The 15,153-nt window shown below is 60.8% G+C and overlaps 2 protein-coding genes across 3 annotated transcripts; one reads left to right on the forward strand and one right to left on the reverse strand.

Annotated features, from left to right (window-relative positions):
• Positions 1 to 428: 428 nt before the first annotated feature.
• Positions 429 to 4,894, forward strand: ZNF740 (zinc finger protein 740). Of its 2 annotated transcripts, XM_027907326.1 has the most exons (8): positions 429 to 532; positions 1,175 to 1,471; positions 2,366 to 2,494; positions 3,339 to 3,425; positions 3,525 to 3,587; positions 3,741 to 3,855; positions 4,135 to 4,253; positions 4,348 to 4,894. In XM_027907326.1, the coding sequence occupies exons 2-8, from the start codon at positions 1,463 to 1,465 to the stop codon at positions 4,438 to 4,440; spliced, it is 615 nt and encodes a 204-aa protein (XP_027763127.1). In that variant the 5' UTR covers positions 429 to 532; positions 1,175 to 1,462; the 3' UTR covers positions 4,441 to 4,894. The 2 variants fall into 2 exon arrangements, with proteins under 2 accessions (XP_027763127.1, XP_027763128.1); XM_027907327.1 differs by lacking the exon at positions 3,525 to 3,587.
• A 1,374-nt stretch (positions 4,895 to 6,268) lies between these two features.
• Positions 6,269 to 14,457, reverse strand: LOC114070108 (retinoic acid receptor gamma-A-like). The gene is made up of 8 exons (XM_027907324.1): positions 14,302 to 14,457; positions 11,225 to 11,370; positions 10,421 to 10,562; positions 10,055 to 10,209; positions 9,440 to 9,616; positions 8,833 to 9,037; positions 8,161 to 8,319; positions 6,269 to 7,387 (listed from the first exon to the last, which is right to left on the reverse strand). The coding sequence occupies exons 1-8, from the start codon at positions 14,420 to 14,422 to the stop codon at positions 7,212 to 7,214; spliced, it is 1,281 nt and encodes a 426-aa protein (XP_027763125.1). The 5' UTR covers positions 14,423 to 14,457; the 3' UTR covers positions 6,269 to 7,211.
• Positions 14,458 to 15,153: the final 696 nt, after the last annotated feature.

Raw genomic sequence — 15,153 nt, forward strand, 5'->3', positions numbered from 1 at the left:
AGAGAATAAACCCTGGTATCTTTCGCTTCTGTGCGCACACTCTTTGCTTTACTTTTTTGCTTTAAATAAACTGCCTTATCCCAACCCACGCGTTGGGGTTTTTTTACACCTTACTCTCTCCCCTGTCCCGCTGGGAAGGGGAGCAATAGAGTGGATGGGTGGGCACCTGGCATCCAGCCGAGGTCATCCCGGCACGGGGTCCCAGCGGGGAGGAGGGGTCATAACAACGGCGGTCTCGAAAAGGGCACTGGGGGTTCCCAGAGGGTGTCAGGGGATTGCCCGCTCGGGGTCGTTCCCCCTGCCGCGGGGCTCAGGCTGCTCTGAGGGCCGTAGGCCGTGCGGTTGCCATGGCGACCACCATCACCCAAGATGGCGACGCGGTCCCCGGCCTCGCTTCTCCTTTATACGAATGCGCAGAAATCTCGTCGCATCCGCCCGGCGTTTGCGGCTCCCGGAGGTGGTGGCGGGGGCGGAGTTTCCGGTTCCGGGTGAGGGCGGGGGGGGCGGCGGGAGTGCAGAGGGGCCGCGGAAGGTACGAACCGACTCCCCCCAAAAAACCCCCCGGAGAGATCCCTGCACCCCCCCGGGACACCGGCGGGGCCGCCTCGCACTCCCCCGCCCGGGGAGGGGGGAGGGGAGGTACAATGGCGGGGCGCCCGAGACCACCCCGGTGGGACCCTGACACACCCCCGATGTGACCCCCCCGATGATTCACCGTCCCGGTGCGACCCCTGTACCTAGGACACCTCCGGCCCGACCCCCCAAACCCCGGGCCCTCTCCCTACTCTGGACCCCCGCCGGGACCCCCGGAGACCCGACCCTCCCGTACCGATCTCACCTCCCCTCCCTAGGGCCCCTCCAAACTCCTCTCAGGGTCACCCACCTCCCAGGACCCTCCTTTCTCCCCTCACCTTGTCACCCTACCCTGAACCTTCTCCCGTGTTCCCCACGCACACGTTTGGGCCCCCCCAAACCCTGCCAGACCCCTCAGTTTAGGGTTAATGACCCCTGCCACCCCGTATCACCCTCCCCTCCGGTCCTCCCCAGATCCAACACCCCGAAGCCACCCCGCACCCCCTCCAAATTACTCCCCGACCCCCCCCCCAACCCCCCACTTTTGGGTGGGTGACGCCCCCTCTTTTAGGGCCCCTCCTTAACCCTCTTTTTCCCCCAGGACCCCCCGACAGCTTCATCCCTGCGGATCCAACGCCTCCCGCTTTGGGGGGTCCCGGCTTTGGGGGGGGGGCCTGGCCGAGTGTCCCCCCCCTTTCCCGAGCCTGTGGCCCCCCAGGAAGAGGAGGAAGAGGAGGAGGAGGAAGAGGAGGAGGAGGAGGAAGGAATGGCGGCGCCGTGGCGGGTACTGGAGCCCGCCCAAAAATCCATAAAAATTTACTGATCCCACCTTTTCTGCCCCCAAAAGGAGCTTTGCCTGGGCGACAGTCAGGCCAAAGGCTCCCACATCATGGCTCAGGTAATGAGCCCCCAACCCCGTCCCCAAAGGCCCCCAAATCCCAAGGCCCAGCAGCTTTCTGGGGGAAAAGGAGCCCTGAAATATGGGAAAAAGGGGGAAAATGGGGCCATGGCTCGAGGTCCCCCTTTCCACTTTCCCCTGGGATTATTCCAAATTTTCTTCAGTCTTATTCCAAAGTTTCCTGTTTTTTCTGGAATTATGCCCAAATTTCCCATTAATCCTTTGGTCCTGTGAGGCCCCAAATAAGGGGGTTCAGCCCCCCCATCCCCACTTTTGGGGTCTTCTCGCTTTTCCCTGGGATCATGCTGAATTTTCCCTAAAATTATCCAAATTTTTGTGGGATTACCCCCAAATTTCCCATTAATCCTTTGGTTTTGCCAGGTCCCAAAAAAGGGAGTTCACCTTACCCCCCCCTCCCCGACTGAGAATCACCCTGGGATTACTCCATATTTCCTTGGGATTTTCCCACATTCCCTTCCAGGGTCTTCTTGGGTTTTTTGGGTCTCTGTTGATGATGGGGGTCCCTGTGCCACCAGGCGAGTCTTGTAGGGTTGGGGGGATGGGGGGGCTTTTGGGGGGTGGGTCCCAGGCAAGTCTCCTAGGGGGTTTTGGGGTCTGTGCTGCTAGGAGGGAGTTTGGGGGAGGGGGGAGGTCTGTGTTGGTGTTGGGGGTCTCTGTCCCCCTCCCAGTGAGTCTCTTGGGGGTTTGGGAGAGTTTTAGGATCTCTGTTGATGGTGGTAGTCCCTGTGCCCCCCCAGGTGAGTCTCCTGGCCTATGAGGGGCTCTCGGGGGTCTCTGTTGATGGGGGGGATATCGGGAGGTTTTGGGTGAGTTTAGGGGGGTTAGGGGGTTTTTGGGGTCTCTGTTGATGGTGGGGGTCTCTGTGCCCCCCAGGCAAGTCTCCTGGCCTGTGAGGGGCTCTCGGGGGTCTGCCTGGTCCCCACAGTCGCCAGTAAGAAGATGATGCCCAAGGCTGGAAAACAGGATGGGAATCGGGAAAGAGGCTCCAGCCCTGACCTGCTGGTATGGGATACAGGGGAACCCCCTGGACTGCAGGGGTCCAGCTCTAATGGGGGGGTTACACCTTCAGTTGGGGGGGTTCTGGCTTTAATTTGAGGTTTTTCCTGCTTTAATTTGCTTACTCTTGACTTAATTTGTCATTTTACACCTTTGATTTGTGTTTTTCTGCCTTTAATTTGGCTCTTTCGACCTTTAATTTGGGGTTTTCCTGTTTTACAACTTGAAGTGGAAGTTTCCACATTTAATCTGGGACTTTCTGCCTTTAATTTCAGACTTTTCACCTCTAATTTGGGTTTTTCCACCTTTAATTTGGAGGTTTGCTGATTTAATTTGGCTTTGCCCTAGTCTTATTTGGTTTTTTTTCTTCTTTAATTGGGCTTTTTCCTTCTTTAATCTAATTTCATTTCCCTTCAGTTGGACTTTTCCTCTTTTGTTAGGGTTTTTTCTCCTTTAATTGGAATTTTCTATCATCTCAGATTTGCCTTTTCCTGCCCTAATTTTGTTATTTACATTCGATTCCCTCCCCCCCAATACCGTTATCTCCCTTCCCCTGCTCCTTTTAACCCCCGAATTCCCTTTCCGATCTTATCCCCCGATTCCCAACCCTCCAATCCCGATTCCTGTCTCCCTTCAACCCTCAATTCCTGCCCTCCCTTACCTCACATCCTCCTCCCCGATTCCTGCCCCCCCAATCCCTCCTCCCTGATTTTTCCCGCAATTCCTGCCCCCCTTTAATCCCCCTCCCCAATTCTCAACCCTTCAATGACGCCCCAAATCCCTCCCCATTCCCTGCCCCCTTTTACCCCCCAAATCCCCCCCTCTCCATCCCACCCCCAAATCCCCCCAGTCCCTCCGCCAAGACCCCGACAAGCCCCGCGCCCGCAAGGATGACGACGCCCCCGAGGCCTCCAACCCCAAGAAATCCATGAAAAAGGCAGGTTCTCCTCCCCAACTGGGAGGTCTCCGTGGCGTGGGGGGGGGGGGGGTCTCTGTGCCCCCCATGCCCGCTAACCCCCCCTGGCCCCCCCGGCAGCGCCGCAAGCGGGTTCCTGGCGCCGAGGGACCCCCGAGCTCGTCCCGCCGCTCCCAGTCCCAGGTTTGCCGCAGCCCCCCAGGAGCAGGAGGAGGAGGAAGAGAATCTCCCAAACTCCGGCAGGCGCAGGACGGCCGGGGGGGGGATTTGGGTGGGGCTGCTGGGGGCCCCCCGGCCCTGAGCTCCCCCAATCTCTACCCCCCCCATGGTTTGTAGATGGTGGTGATCGAGCAAAACGGGTCCTTCCAGCTCAAGAACTTCATCTGTGACCACTGTTTTGGGGCCTTCCGGAGCAGTTACCACCTCAAACGGCACATCCTCATCCACACTGGTGGGGGCACCAATTAATGTTCCCTAATTAACCCCTCCGAGCCTTAATTAGCTCTCTCCTCCCCCCCTATCCTAATTCCCCCCCAGTTAGGTTGGGTGTTAATTAACCCCCTAGACCCCTCCCAGTTTAGGGAAGAAGCCCTTTGAGTGTGACCTGTGCTCCCTCCCTCCCCGATCCCAACCCCCCCTTAATCCCCCAACTCCCCCTCCTCCCCCATTCCCACCCCCCCTAACTATCCCCGGGGATGTTAATTACCCCCCCAAATCCCGCCCACTTTAGGGGAGAAGCCCTTTGAGTGCGACGTGTGTGACATGCGCTTCATCCAGAAGTACCACCTGGAGCGGCACAAGCGGGTGCACAGCGGGGAGAAGCCCTACCAGTGCGAGCGCTGTATGCAGGTAATTCCGTGGGAAATCCCACCTGGAATTCCCTGGGAAGCCCCCAGAACCATCCCCACCCCGAATTCCAACCCTAATCGCCTCCATTCCGCAGAGTTTCTCCCGCACGGACCGGCTCCTGCGGCACAAGCGGATGTGCCAGGGCTGCCAGGGCAAGACTCCCCCTGACTCCCAGCTCCTGCTGTGAAATTCTGGAAATTCTGGGGGTGCTGGAGGAAGGGGGAGCCTCCCTCCTGCACCCCCTACCCTCTGCATCTGCTTCACCTGGATTTTTCACCCCAAGCTGAGAACTCCTAAAAAACCCTGGAGTGTTCCCAGTGTGAAAAACTCAAGAGCCTTCCCATTCTTCTGGCCTAAAAACTGGGATAATGAGCCCAAAAATTCTCCTGGAATCTTCAAGCTGTGCCCTCCTCATCGTTGGATCCCTAAATCCACCCCACATTCCCCCCCCAGAACAGACTGGGAGCCCCCAAACTGCCCAAATCCCATCGGGTTTGGGGTACCTGGGACACAGGTAGGAGGGTCCTGCTAGGAATGACATCTCCAATCCTGCTTTTTTGGGGGAAAAAGAGGGAAAAATGAGGATTTTGGGAGGGTGTCTTGGCTTCAGAGGAAGGCAAATTCCCCCTTTTTATGGAAAATGGGAACAGAATGAGGAATTTGGGGGTGTCGCCATTGTGGGACTCGGCAGCGCTTCCCATTCCCTCTGGAATTCCTGTGGATTTTGGGGAGGTTTCCCGTTTCCACGTGGTTTTGGGGAGGCTCCCTGTGTCCCCCCCCCCCTGCCTGTGAGGGGCTGCACCCGGAAGGGGGAGCAAAGGCACCCCCATTTTCCAGAAAACCCCATTCTCAGAGGGAGGAAAATCCTGGAAAACCCCGTTCTCTGGGGTGGAAAAACTGTGGATCTGCTCAGGGGTGGTGGTTGTAGGATCCAGGACTCCCCAAAAACTCTGGGGGTCTCCCTAATGTTCCCCCCAATTTTCGGGTCTCATGCCACCCCCAGTCACAGAATGCTCTGAGGGGAAACAAAGTTCATGAATTTTGGGCCCCCCGTTTTTTGGTGCCCTGACCTCCCTTTCTGGACCTGAAGGACTTTGGGGACACCACTTCCTCCCCCCGGTGATACTTCAAAAAAGGCTTTGGCTCTGCTGAGCCCCCCCAGCCCCCAAATTTGGGGGGTGGGGGGGGGGTGGTTTGAGGGCTCCAGTGGGTGGTTTGAGGGGAGGTTGGGGGGATGCTGGGGGGGTTTTGGGGCCCCCCCTAAGCCTGGGGAGGTGGCCACACACACACACCACCCCCCTGCCCTCCCCAGCTACATTTTTGGGGTATTTTGTTGGGTTTTGCGGGTTTATTACAGTTATTTTGCTATGGGGGGAGGGGGGAGGGGGTCACCCCCAGGGTGGGTGGGTGGGGTCACTTTTAAACGGTAGTTTTTTCTAAGGGTCCTCAATTTCTCGTGTCCCACCCCCCCCATGTCCCCAGAATGTCATCCTTTTTCCCACACACACACCCTCCGTGTGCCCCCCCCCTTCCTTTAGGGTTTATTTAAATAAAACTTTGGGGTTTTGCTTTTTTAACCCAAATTTGATTTCTTCAGGGGCAGGGGGGGCAGTATTTGGGGGGACCCCCAGAACCTATTTGTGCTTCCTTCCCCGGACCCCAAAAATGGCAGGGGAGGATCATTAAACTGGGGAGTGGGGGGTCCTCAAATGCCCCCCCCAAATCCCCCAGGGGTGCCCCTCCCCTTATCCCTGGAGAGGGGTCCCCAAGTGCCCCCTGTTTATCTCTGGGGGAGTCCCCAAGTTTGGAGGGGTTCCCAATGCTGTCACGCCCTGTTATCCCTGAGGGAGTGTCCCAATGCGGGGAGCTCCTAAGTGCCCCTCTGCCAAATAATCAAGGAGAGCCACCACCCCCACCCCACTGGTGCCCCATATCACCTCGTGGGGGTTCCCGAGCCTCCCTTCCCCTTCTTAGACCCCCTTGCCTCCCCAAAATGTACAACCCCCCCAAAAAAAAAAATTTCCATCACTTTATTTTGCAAAAATAGAAAAGTCCCGAGACCTCCCCTCAGCGCAGAGGGGGTGGGGGAGGGCTGTAAACATGGCTGAGGGGCCCCCCAAAAATGGGGGGTGGCTAGCAGTGGGAGGGGGGCAGCAGTGGGGGCCCAATGTAAACGCAGAGGAATAAATAAAGGGGGGGGGTGAAAGTGCTGCCCCAGGGGGAAGAGTCACCACCCCCCCATAGTGTAACAGACCCCACCCAAGGGGGGGGGCAAATTCAGAAGGGGGGCAGCAAACCCTGGCCCCCCCACCCAGCCAGGCTTAGGGGGGGGGGGTAACAGATATTTGGGGGTGGCCACCCCCCCCAACGCTGCCCTAGGTGGGGGACTGGGGTCACCCTATGGCTTGAGAACCCCCCAAAATGGGGGAAGTTGGGGGAGTCATCTTGTGTCCCCCCCATCTTTGGTCTCTGTAGTGTATAGGGAAGAGGGTGGGGGGAGGAATTTTGGGGTCCCCTCACCCCCAACAACATATAAATGGGGACCCACCAAACCGGGGGGGGACTGTCCTGGGCGACATAATGGGGGTGCTGCCCCCCCCCGCCAAAATCCACCCTGTGTCCAGTAAATAAACCCCCAGGAGAGTATTTATGGGGCACCCCAGGAGTGTTCATTTGGGGGGAAGGAGGGCTGCCTGTCCTAAAATTCCTCTCAATACAAGATGGGGGGCAGCGGGGGCTGGGGGGCTTTGGTTGAAGCTGAGTTTGGGGAGGGTCCCTGGACCCCCCAGCTTAAGGCAATAGCTTTGCTCTGTCAGTCTCTGACCCCCCCACACCCTAATTCGGGGGGCGGGGGGGTGGGCACTTTGGGTGTCTCTCCCCCCTCCAGAGCAAAAGGGGGGGACCGTGGAAGGCAGCTGTGAGTGCCCCCACCGTGGGGGCTCGGGGGAGCTGGGGCGGTTACAAGGATTTGCGGAGGCCAGGGGGGCTGTCCTGGGCCGTGGGAGGGTCTGGGGGCAGAGGGGGCCCCCCCTGACCCCCCTCGGTGAAGATCTCAGGGTTCTCCAGCATCTCCCGGATCAGGGGGGGCATCGGCCCCGGGATCTCCGTGCGCAGTGTCAGGGCCCGTTCTGCCCCTGGTAGGGGGCAAAGTGTGAGTGCCCCCCTCCTCCAATAATTAACATCTCCCCCAGCGGCTTAACATTTCTCCCCTGAGAGCTTAGACCCACCCCATCCTGAGAGCTTGGAGCCCCCAAAACAAGCTCAAAAGTCCACCAAGAGCTTGAACCCCCCTAAAACTCTGAACCCTCCCCCTGAGAGTTCCAACTCCCCGCAAAAAGACCTTGAATCCCCCCAAACTACCTTCAACTCCCCCAAATTTAAGCCCCTTCAAGAGCTTGAACCCCCCAAATTTCGCCCCCCCCCCGAGCTTTAGTACCCCCAAAGACTTTGAATCCCCCTCAAATAAGCTTTAACCCCCCCCAAGACCTTCAACCTCCCCCAAAACTTTGAACACCGCCTGAGAGTTTCAACTCCCCCTCCTGCAAAACCTTGAACCCCCCAAAACCTTGGACAGCCCCCCTCCAAAACCTTGGACCCCCCCTCAAAACGAGGCTTGGGGAGGTCCCAGAGAGCAATTTTGGGGTGTTGAGAGGAGGTGTTTGGGGGATTTTGGAGTCAGAGGGGCTCAGAGGGGTCCCAGGGGGCCTTTGGGGGCTATTCCTGTCTGAGGGCAGTCCCAGGGGTCTCACCCTTGGTGCTGATGCCATGCAGGTTGGTGATTTTGAGCATTTGGGAGAAGTACTGGGGTTGGGGTGGGTTTTCAGGGTGTCCCAGGGGTGTTGGGCTGTCAGGAGGGGCTGTACCTTTTTGGGGGGGTGTATTGGTTTGGGGGTCCCGAGGGTCTCACCCTTGGTGCTGATGCCACGCAGGTCAGTGATTTTGAGCAGCATTCGGGGAAATCGCTGCGGTTGCCGTGGCCGTCGCCGCCGTGCGTAAACCCGGAGAGCCTCAAGCAGTGGCTCCTGCAGCCGCTCCACGCGCCGGGGCTGCTCCAGCTCCATCCGGTCTGGGGGGACAGAGACCCCCGGGATGGGATCACCGGGACAGTGTCCCTGTGTCCCCATATTCCCATGTCCCCTCTGTCCTCCCATCCCTGTCCCTCTCCTGCCCTGCAGATCCCAGTGTCCCCACATGCCCACCACTGTCTCCTGTCCTAGGAGACACGTCCCGCAGCCTGGTTCCCAAGCCCCCCATGTGCCCCAATACCCACGTCCCTGATGACTCCCCCAATGTCCCCGTGTCCCCAGTGTCCTCCCACCTCCCCACATGACGCCAATGGCCCTGAGCAGCCCTGTCTCGGTCCCGTGTCTCTTATACCCCCTATACCCCTCCTATCCCCAAACCCCTGATACTCCCCAAACCTCCTGGTGTCTCCCTCATGTCCCCCCTCATGTCGTCACCTCCACAGATGAGGCCGATGGCTGTGAGCAGCCCCAACTCAGTGTCACTGAGCTGCCCTGGTGTGACCCCCATATTCCTGATATCCCATGTGCCCCTGGTGTCCCTCACGTCCCCCCACCTCCACAGATGAGGCAGATGGCACTAAGCAGCCCTGTCTCAGTGTCATCGAGCTGTAGGGGCAGGAGTTGCCCCGCGAAGGCAAACACGAGGTCGGTGAGGGGCCCAAACCCTGCGTTGTGCATCTGGGTCCTGGTCAGGGTAAGGCCGTCCGAGAACGTCATCGTGTCCTGCTCAGGGGTGTATCGGGTACAAATCCGCAGCATCTGGGGGTAAGGGTACCCCAAAATCACCCAGGGACCCCAAAACACCCCCCCCCAGAGTCAGCCCATCCCATAACGTCCTCATCTCTTGCTCAGGCTGTAACAGGGGCAGATCTGCAGCATCTGGGGGTCGTGGGGGTCAGGGAATCCCAAAATAACGCAGGGGTCACCAAAATCCCCCCACCCAGGGACCCCATATATCCACCCAGGGACATCAAAGCCCCTCAAGAGACCCTGAAATTTCCATAGGGGATCCCCAAACCCACCCAGCCCCTCTCCAGGACATCCATGTGTGGGTGGTGAGGTCAGAGCCACCATGGGACCTCCCAAATCCCCTGAGGAACCCCCAAACCTCCTCCAGGAACCCCAAACACCCTCCAGGATCCCACATCCCTTGATGCCCACCAGGATGTCAAGGCAGGCAGCCTTGAGCAGGGTGATCTGGTCGGCCATGCTGAGCCCTGTGAACCCGGGGATCCGCTTCGCAAACTCCACGATCTTGATGATGCACTTCGTGGCCAGTTCGCTGAACTTGTCCCACAGCCCCAGGTCCAGCTGCACACGGTGGTCTGCACTCGAGTTCTGGGGGGCACAGACCCGGTCAGGGTGGGTCAGGGTGGACTGGAACCTCCTCAGACCGCTAGAAACCCCTAGGATCACTGGGACCCCCAAAAGCCTCCTGGGGACCCCTCCCCAGCACCTCTCTGCCTCTGACTCCAGCTGCCCCAGTGCTCAGATGTTCTGGGGGGCCAGGGGGTCCAGGAACCCCTCTAAGGGTCTGAGGATTGGGGTGCCCCCCTCAGAGACCCCCAAAACTCCCTACGACCGTCTCAGAACTCCTGGGACCCCTCCCCAACACCCCTGCCCCTGAACTTGCCCCCCAACCCCAGCTGCCCCCAGAGCTCAGATCTTGTGTTTTGGGGGGTCAGGGTTGCTCAGTGAACCCTCCATAGATCCAATGATTGGGGTACCACCCTAGTGCCCACCCAGGGACCCCCCGGAACCCCCAGCTCCACTCACCGTGGTGTACTTGCCCAGCTGGCACAGAGAGGGGAAGGTCTCCTGGTGGGCTCTGCTCACCCTCCGCACCAGCTCGGCCAACTCAGGGCTCAGCTCGTCTCCCCCCAAATCCTCCTTCACCTCCTTCCTCCGCTTGCTCCGGTCGTTCCTCACAGCTGGGGGTGGCAGGGAATTTGCGGGGAGGGGGGCTAGGGGAGGTTCAGGGGTGATCCCCCCCCCAGAGCCCTCACAGACCCAAAAATTCCCCCCGGCACAGGACCATCCCCACCCTGAGCTTCCCCAGCCCCATTGTGATAACCCTGAGACCCCTCAGTGCCGCTTGGGGGGGATCCCAAGTTTTTGGGGGGTCCTGGAGCTCCCCCGCACCTTCCTTGGACATCCCAACCCGGAGGCACTTCTGGAGGCGGCAGAACTGGCAGCGGTTCCGTGTCACTTTGTCGATGGGGCAGTTCCGCTCCCGGGGACATGTGTACACCATGTTCTTCTGGATGCTGCGCCGGAAAAACCCCTGGAATTGTGGGGAACAGGGGGTCAGGGGGGCTGGTGGGACCCCCAAAATGGGGGCAGTGGGAACAGGGCACTGGGGGTCCCAGTAAGGCTGCTCAGGGTTAACTGGGGGCTCCCCAGTGGCTCCAAAGGGGTCATTGGAGTGACTAGGGAGGGGAGGGTGTCACTACTGGGGAGGGTCCCAGGGCTTTGGAGGGGTTCCCAGTACCCCGGGGGAAAGAGGAGGCAAAAACGGGCTGAAGGGGGTCTAGGAGTACCCCCAAACTGGGGGCACCAGGAACAGATCACCAGGGATCCCAGAAAAGCTGCCCGGGGTCAACTGGGGGGGTCCCAGTCCTTGGGGGGGATCCCCATTTCCCAGTGGTCAGGGTCCCCAGAGTCCCCACTTCCCACACAGGGTCCCCATTGCCCCCCACGGGGTCCCCATTGCTACTTGCAGGTTCCCAGGGCCCCAGGAGAGTCCCACTGTCACTGGGCCCCTGCCAGCCTTGTGCCCCCCAATACCCTCCCATCCCTCCCATGCCCACCTTGCAGCCCTCCCATGAGCTGACCCCATAGTGATACCTGGGAGGTCCCCACTGCCCCCCCCCCGAGTTCCCCCTGCCCCGGGGGGCTCCCACCACCATGTGGCCCCTCGTGCCTCCTGTCCCCCCCCTTGCCCACCTTGCAGCCCTCGCACGAGCTGACCCCGTAGTGATACCCCGAGCTCTTGTCGCTGCACACGAAGCATGGTTTGTACACACGGGGGGGAGGTGGCGGTGAGGGAGGGCCCGTGTCCCCCAAAACCCGCCCGGGAGGGGCCTCCAGGGCTGGGGGAGGCACAAAAAGAGGGGGAAGAAGGGGTCAGGCAGATCCTCTGAACTGCCCCCAAAAAGGAAGGAGCAGGATCCCCCTGGATGGGGGGGTTGTCATGTTAAGCCTCCCTTCATTTCGAGACACCCCGCCCCAAAAACAGGGTCCAGGACCTCCAACCACCCCAAATCGGGTCCAACCCCCACAGAGGGGTCTCAAAAATGATCCCTCAGTGGGGTCTGCACATCGTTGTGCCCCCCCCCCCCAAAACCAGGTCCTTCTTTCTGCCCCCCCCAAACGTGTCCAGGATGCTGTGACCGCCCCTCAAACACAGGGTTCAAAAAAAGAGTCCCTCCCAAAAGGGGACCCTTCATACAGCTCCGGCAGCCCCAAAACCTGAGTCTCAACCCCCAAAGCCCAAAACTCTTGTTAGGGAGGGTTCCATCCCTCCCCAAATTCAAAGAGGGGAGGTCTCGAGGCCCCCCAAATGCCAAAATTCAAGTGGGGGGCCCCAGACTCCCAAATTCTTAGCAGGGGGGTCCCAACCTCCCCCAAACCCTCAACATTTGAAATGGGGGGGTCTGGGACCCCCAATTTCCCCCGAGGTGCCACCACGGGGACGTGGGGGAACATCAGCAGCGTCACCCCCCAATGTCCACCTCTGTCGCCCCCCTAAACCTGAAAACTCGGGGTGGGGGGTCCCCAGCCCCTTCCACCTTCCAAAATTTGGAGACAGGGAGTCCTGAGCCTCCATAAACGCCAAAATTAAGGGTGGGGGAGGTTCCCAGCCGCCCCCAACCCCAAAATTCGAGGTGGGGGCGTCCCAAAACCCCCCCCACTGTGCCAGGGAGGGTGTGACATGGCGCGGGAGGGGAAAGAAGGGCCTCCCCGCGTGCGGCCCAGGCAGTGCTGGAGGAGGGGCAGGCGGGTATTTTTTGGTGGGTTTTGTATGGTTTTTTCCAGAAAACCCAAAATTGCTGAAATTAAAGAAATTCCAGCCTCATCCGGCGCGTTTTTGACCCTGGGGGGGAAGCTGAGGGGCGGGGAGGGCTGCCTTGGGCATGCACGTGCCACAGACACTCCAAAATAACTCCCCCTTGACCCCCCCACCCTAAAAATGGGGCCAAATGGGGGCCACACCCTCCGGCCCCCGCACTCCCCTCTCCACGACGACCCCCCAAGTTTAGGGGGGGGGCTAGTTGTGCCCCACCCGAATACTGGAGGGTCCCACGGAGGGTTGGGGAAGGCACATCTGGGGGACACTCCAATGTCTCGTTGGATTTGGGGGGGGGGGGGGGAACCAAAATTTAAACCCTCAACTCCACAAAACAGCCCCCCCAAAGTGGCTACACCCCTTGGGGTGGTGGGGGCACAACCTTATATATCCCCCCCAATTTTGGGGGGACCCTCAACTCCAAGGCGAGGGTTTAAATTGGGACGGGGAAGCACAGGGAATTCCCCCTCCCTGGGGTGGAATTTGGGAGGCCAGGGGGGTTCCTCTCCAAAAATCGGGGGGTGACGCCTCTCCCCGCCCTGCTGAGAAGGGGGGACCCCCCCGCGACCCCAAAGAGGGATTGGGGCGATTCTGGGGTGGCCTCGCAGGGGTTAAAGTGCCACATTGGCAGTGCGAGGGGGGCCGCGGGGGGGGGGGCGGGCGCGGCCCCGACTGGAACCAGTTGGGCAGAGGAACTGGGCGTGGGGGGGGACACGGCAGGGAAAACCGCGCCACAGGCACGGGGGGAGCTTTAGGGGGGGTTTAGGGAGGGTTTGAGGGAAGTTTGGCGGGTTTTGGGGGTCCCGCCCCACCCAACCTCTTTGGGCCCAATTTACACGAGGGAGGTTCTCGAGGGCACCCCAGGACCCCGCGCGTGGGTCCCCCCCCGAAAACCAAGTCCCTCTTATTGCCACCCCAAAGGGGTCCAGGACGCCCCCAAAAACAGGGTTTAGGGCCCCCTGACCCCCCCAAATCGAGTCCAACCCCCCCTCCCACTAGCGGTGCCAAATGGTACCTTAGTGGGGTCCACGTCTCTGTGCTCCTCCCCAAAACCCGGGTCCCTATTTCTGCCCCCCCAAACGGTTCCGGGACCCCATGAGCCTCTCAAATGTCCAAGTCCTCCAACTCCCCAGATAGAGTCCAAACCTCCCCAGAAGGGATCCCGAGTGGGGTCTCCACGTCTTTGTGCCCCCCCCGCCCTCCAAACCGCGACATCCTCAAAACTGGGTCCGGGACAAACCCCCGCGAAGCGGGTACCACAAAACCACCCCCAACACACTCCCCGGGGCTCCCTCGTTGCGGGAAGAGGGGGAATTGAAGGTCCCACACCCCACTCACTCCCCACGCGCTCACACGCCCCCACTCGCCCCCCCTCCCATTTTTCCACACCTCTCACGTCACCTCACTCCCGCACACGCCCGGGTCGGTCCCGCACCCACGCGCGTCACTCACCGGCTGCTCCCGCACCCACGCGGGGTCTCCCCCAACCCTCCCCGGATCACCTGCCCCCCCCTTGCACGCGCATTTGCACACTCGAACACGTCTACGTCCGCAGCCCTTTCCACACCCCCGCACCCACGCGAGGACACGGACACGCCCGCCCCCGCGCACCCACGGACCCCCCCGCGGACCCACCGACCCGTCCAGCTCCTTGCACACTCCCAGTCGCTCTCACACTCATTTGCACACTCAGAGACTCTTTTTCACTCCTCATAACCAGTCGCAGACCACGAACCCACTGACCCTCCACACACACAGCAATCCTCCCCGCTCCCCGCTGCTCTCACACTCATTTGCACACTCAAGCTCACAGATGCTTCCCCGCCCTCCCTCGCCCCCCACATCCACTCGCAAACACGCCCCCCCACCTCCCGCGCCCTGAGCCCCCCTCTCCGCGCCGTATTCCTCCCTCAACCCTCTCATCCCCATGTCCCCCCCGGTGTCCCCCTCGTACCTCTGCGGGAGGGGGTCCCGCAGCCCGCGGGCACCAGGACTCTGCGCAGGGCGCAGCCCCCCCGGTTGGTCACATCGTGGAGCCGCCGCGGTGCCGCCGCTGAGTCCAGGCAGTCGAACATGGTCCCTACGAGCCGCCCAGGACCCCCTGGAGCCCCCCGAGACCCCCTAACACCTCCCGCTCCCGCCCCCCCCCCCGGCCCACCGCGATCGGTCTCGCTCGGCCCCGGCGGGTGCGGCCTGGCCACGCCCCCGGGAATGGGGCGTAGCCTGGGGGGGCGGGGCCTGAGGGGTGGGGTGAATTGGGAGACGGGAAATGGGGCGGGGTCTGGAGGGGGGCGGGACTCGATCAGGAATTTGGAGTGGCCTAAGTGGGGGCGGGGCCTCTGTGGTTATGGTTGAGTGCGGGTGGGGCGTTGTCTGAGCGAGGGGCGGAGCCTTGATGGGGGGGGCCTGGGGCCGCGGTCACACGCCCCGTCCAGCCCCCAGCCCCGCCCTCCTGTCACCCCAGCCCCTCCCAGTCCTCCCAGTCCCCTCCCAGTTCCATCCCGCGCACTCTTAATCCCTCCCAGTCCTTCCAGTTTTCCCAGTCCCGATGTCACCTCCTCCAGTCCCTCCCTGTCCTCCCAGTCGTCATTGTCACTCCCTCCAGCCCCTCCCAATAACCCCAGTCCCCGTGTCACCCACTCCCCAGTCCCCTCCCAGTTCCATCCTGTGCACTCCCAGTCCCTCCCAGTCCTCATGTTACCACCCGTCTTCCCAGTTCTCCCAGTTCCCCAATTCTCGCAGCCCCTGTCACCTACCAAGTCCCTCCCAGTCCTTCCAGTCCATGTCACCGCCCCAATCTCTCCCA

This window comes from Empidonax traillii, unplaced genomic scaffold (assembly GCF_003031625.1).
Source record: "Empidonax traillii isolate 1590-97213 ecotype Southwest subspecies unplaced genomic scaffold, ASM303162v1 scaffold1437:size147607, whole genome shotgun sequence".
In the NCBI taxonomy this organism is placed as follows: Eukaryota; Metazoa; Chordata; class Aves; order Passeriformes; family Tyrannidae; genus Empidonax; species Empidonax traillii.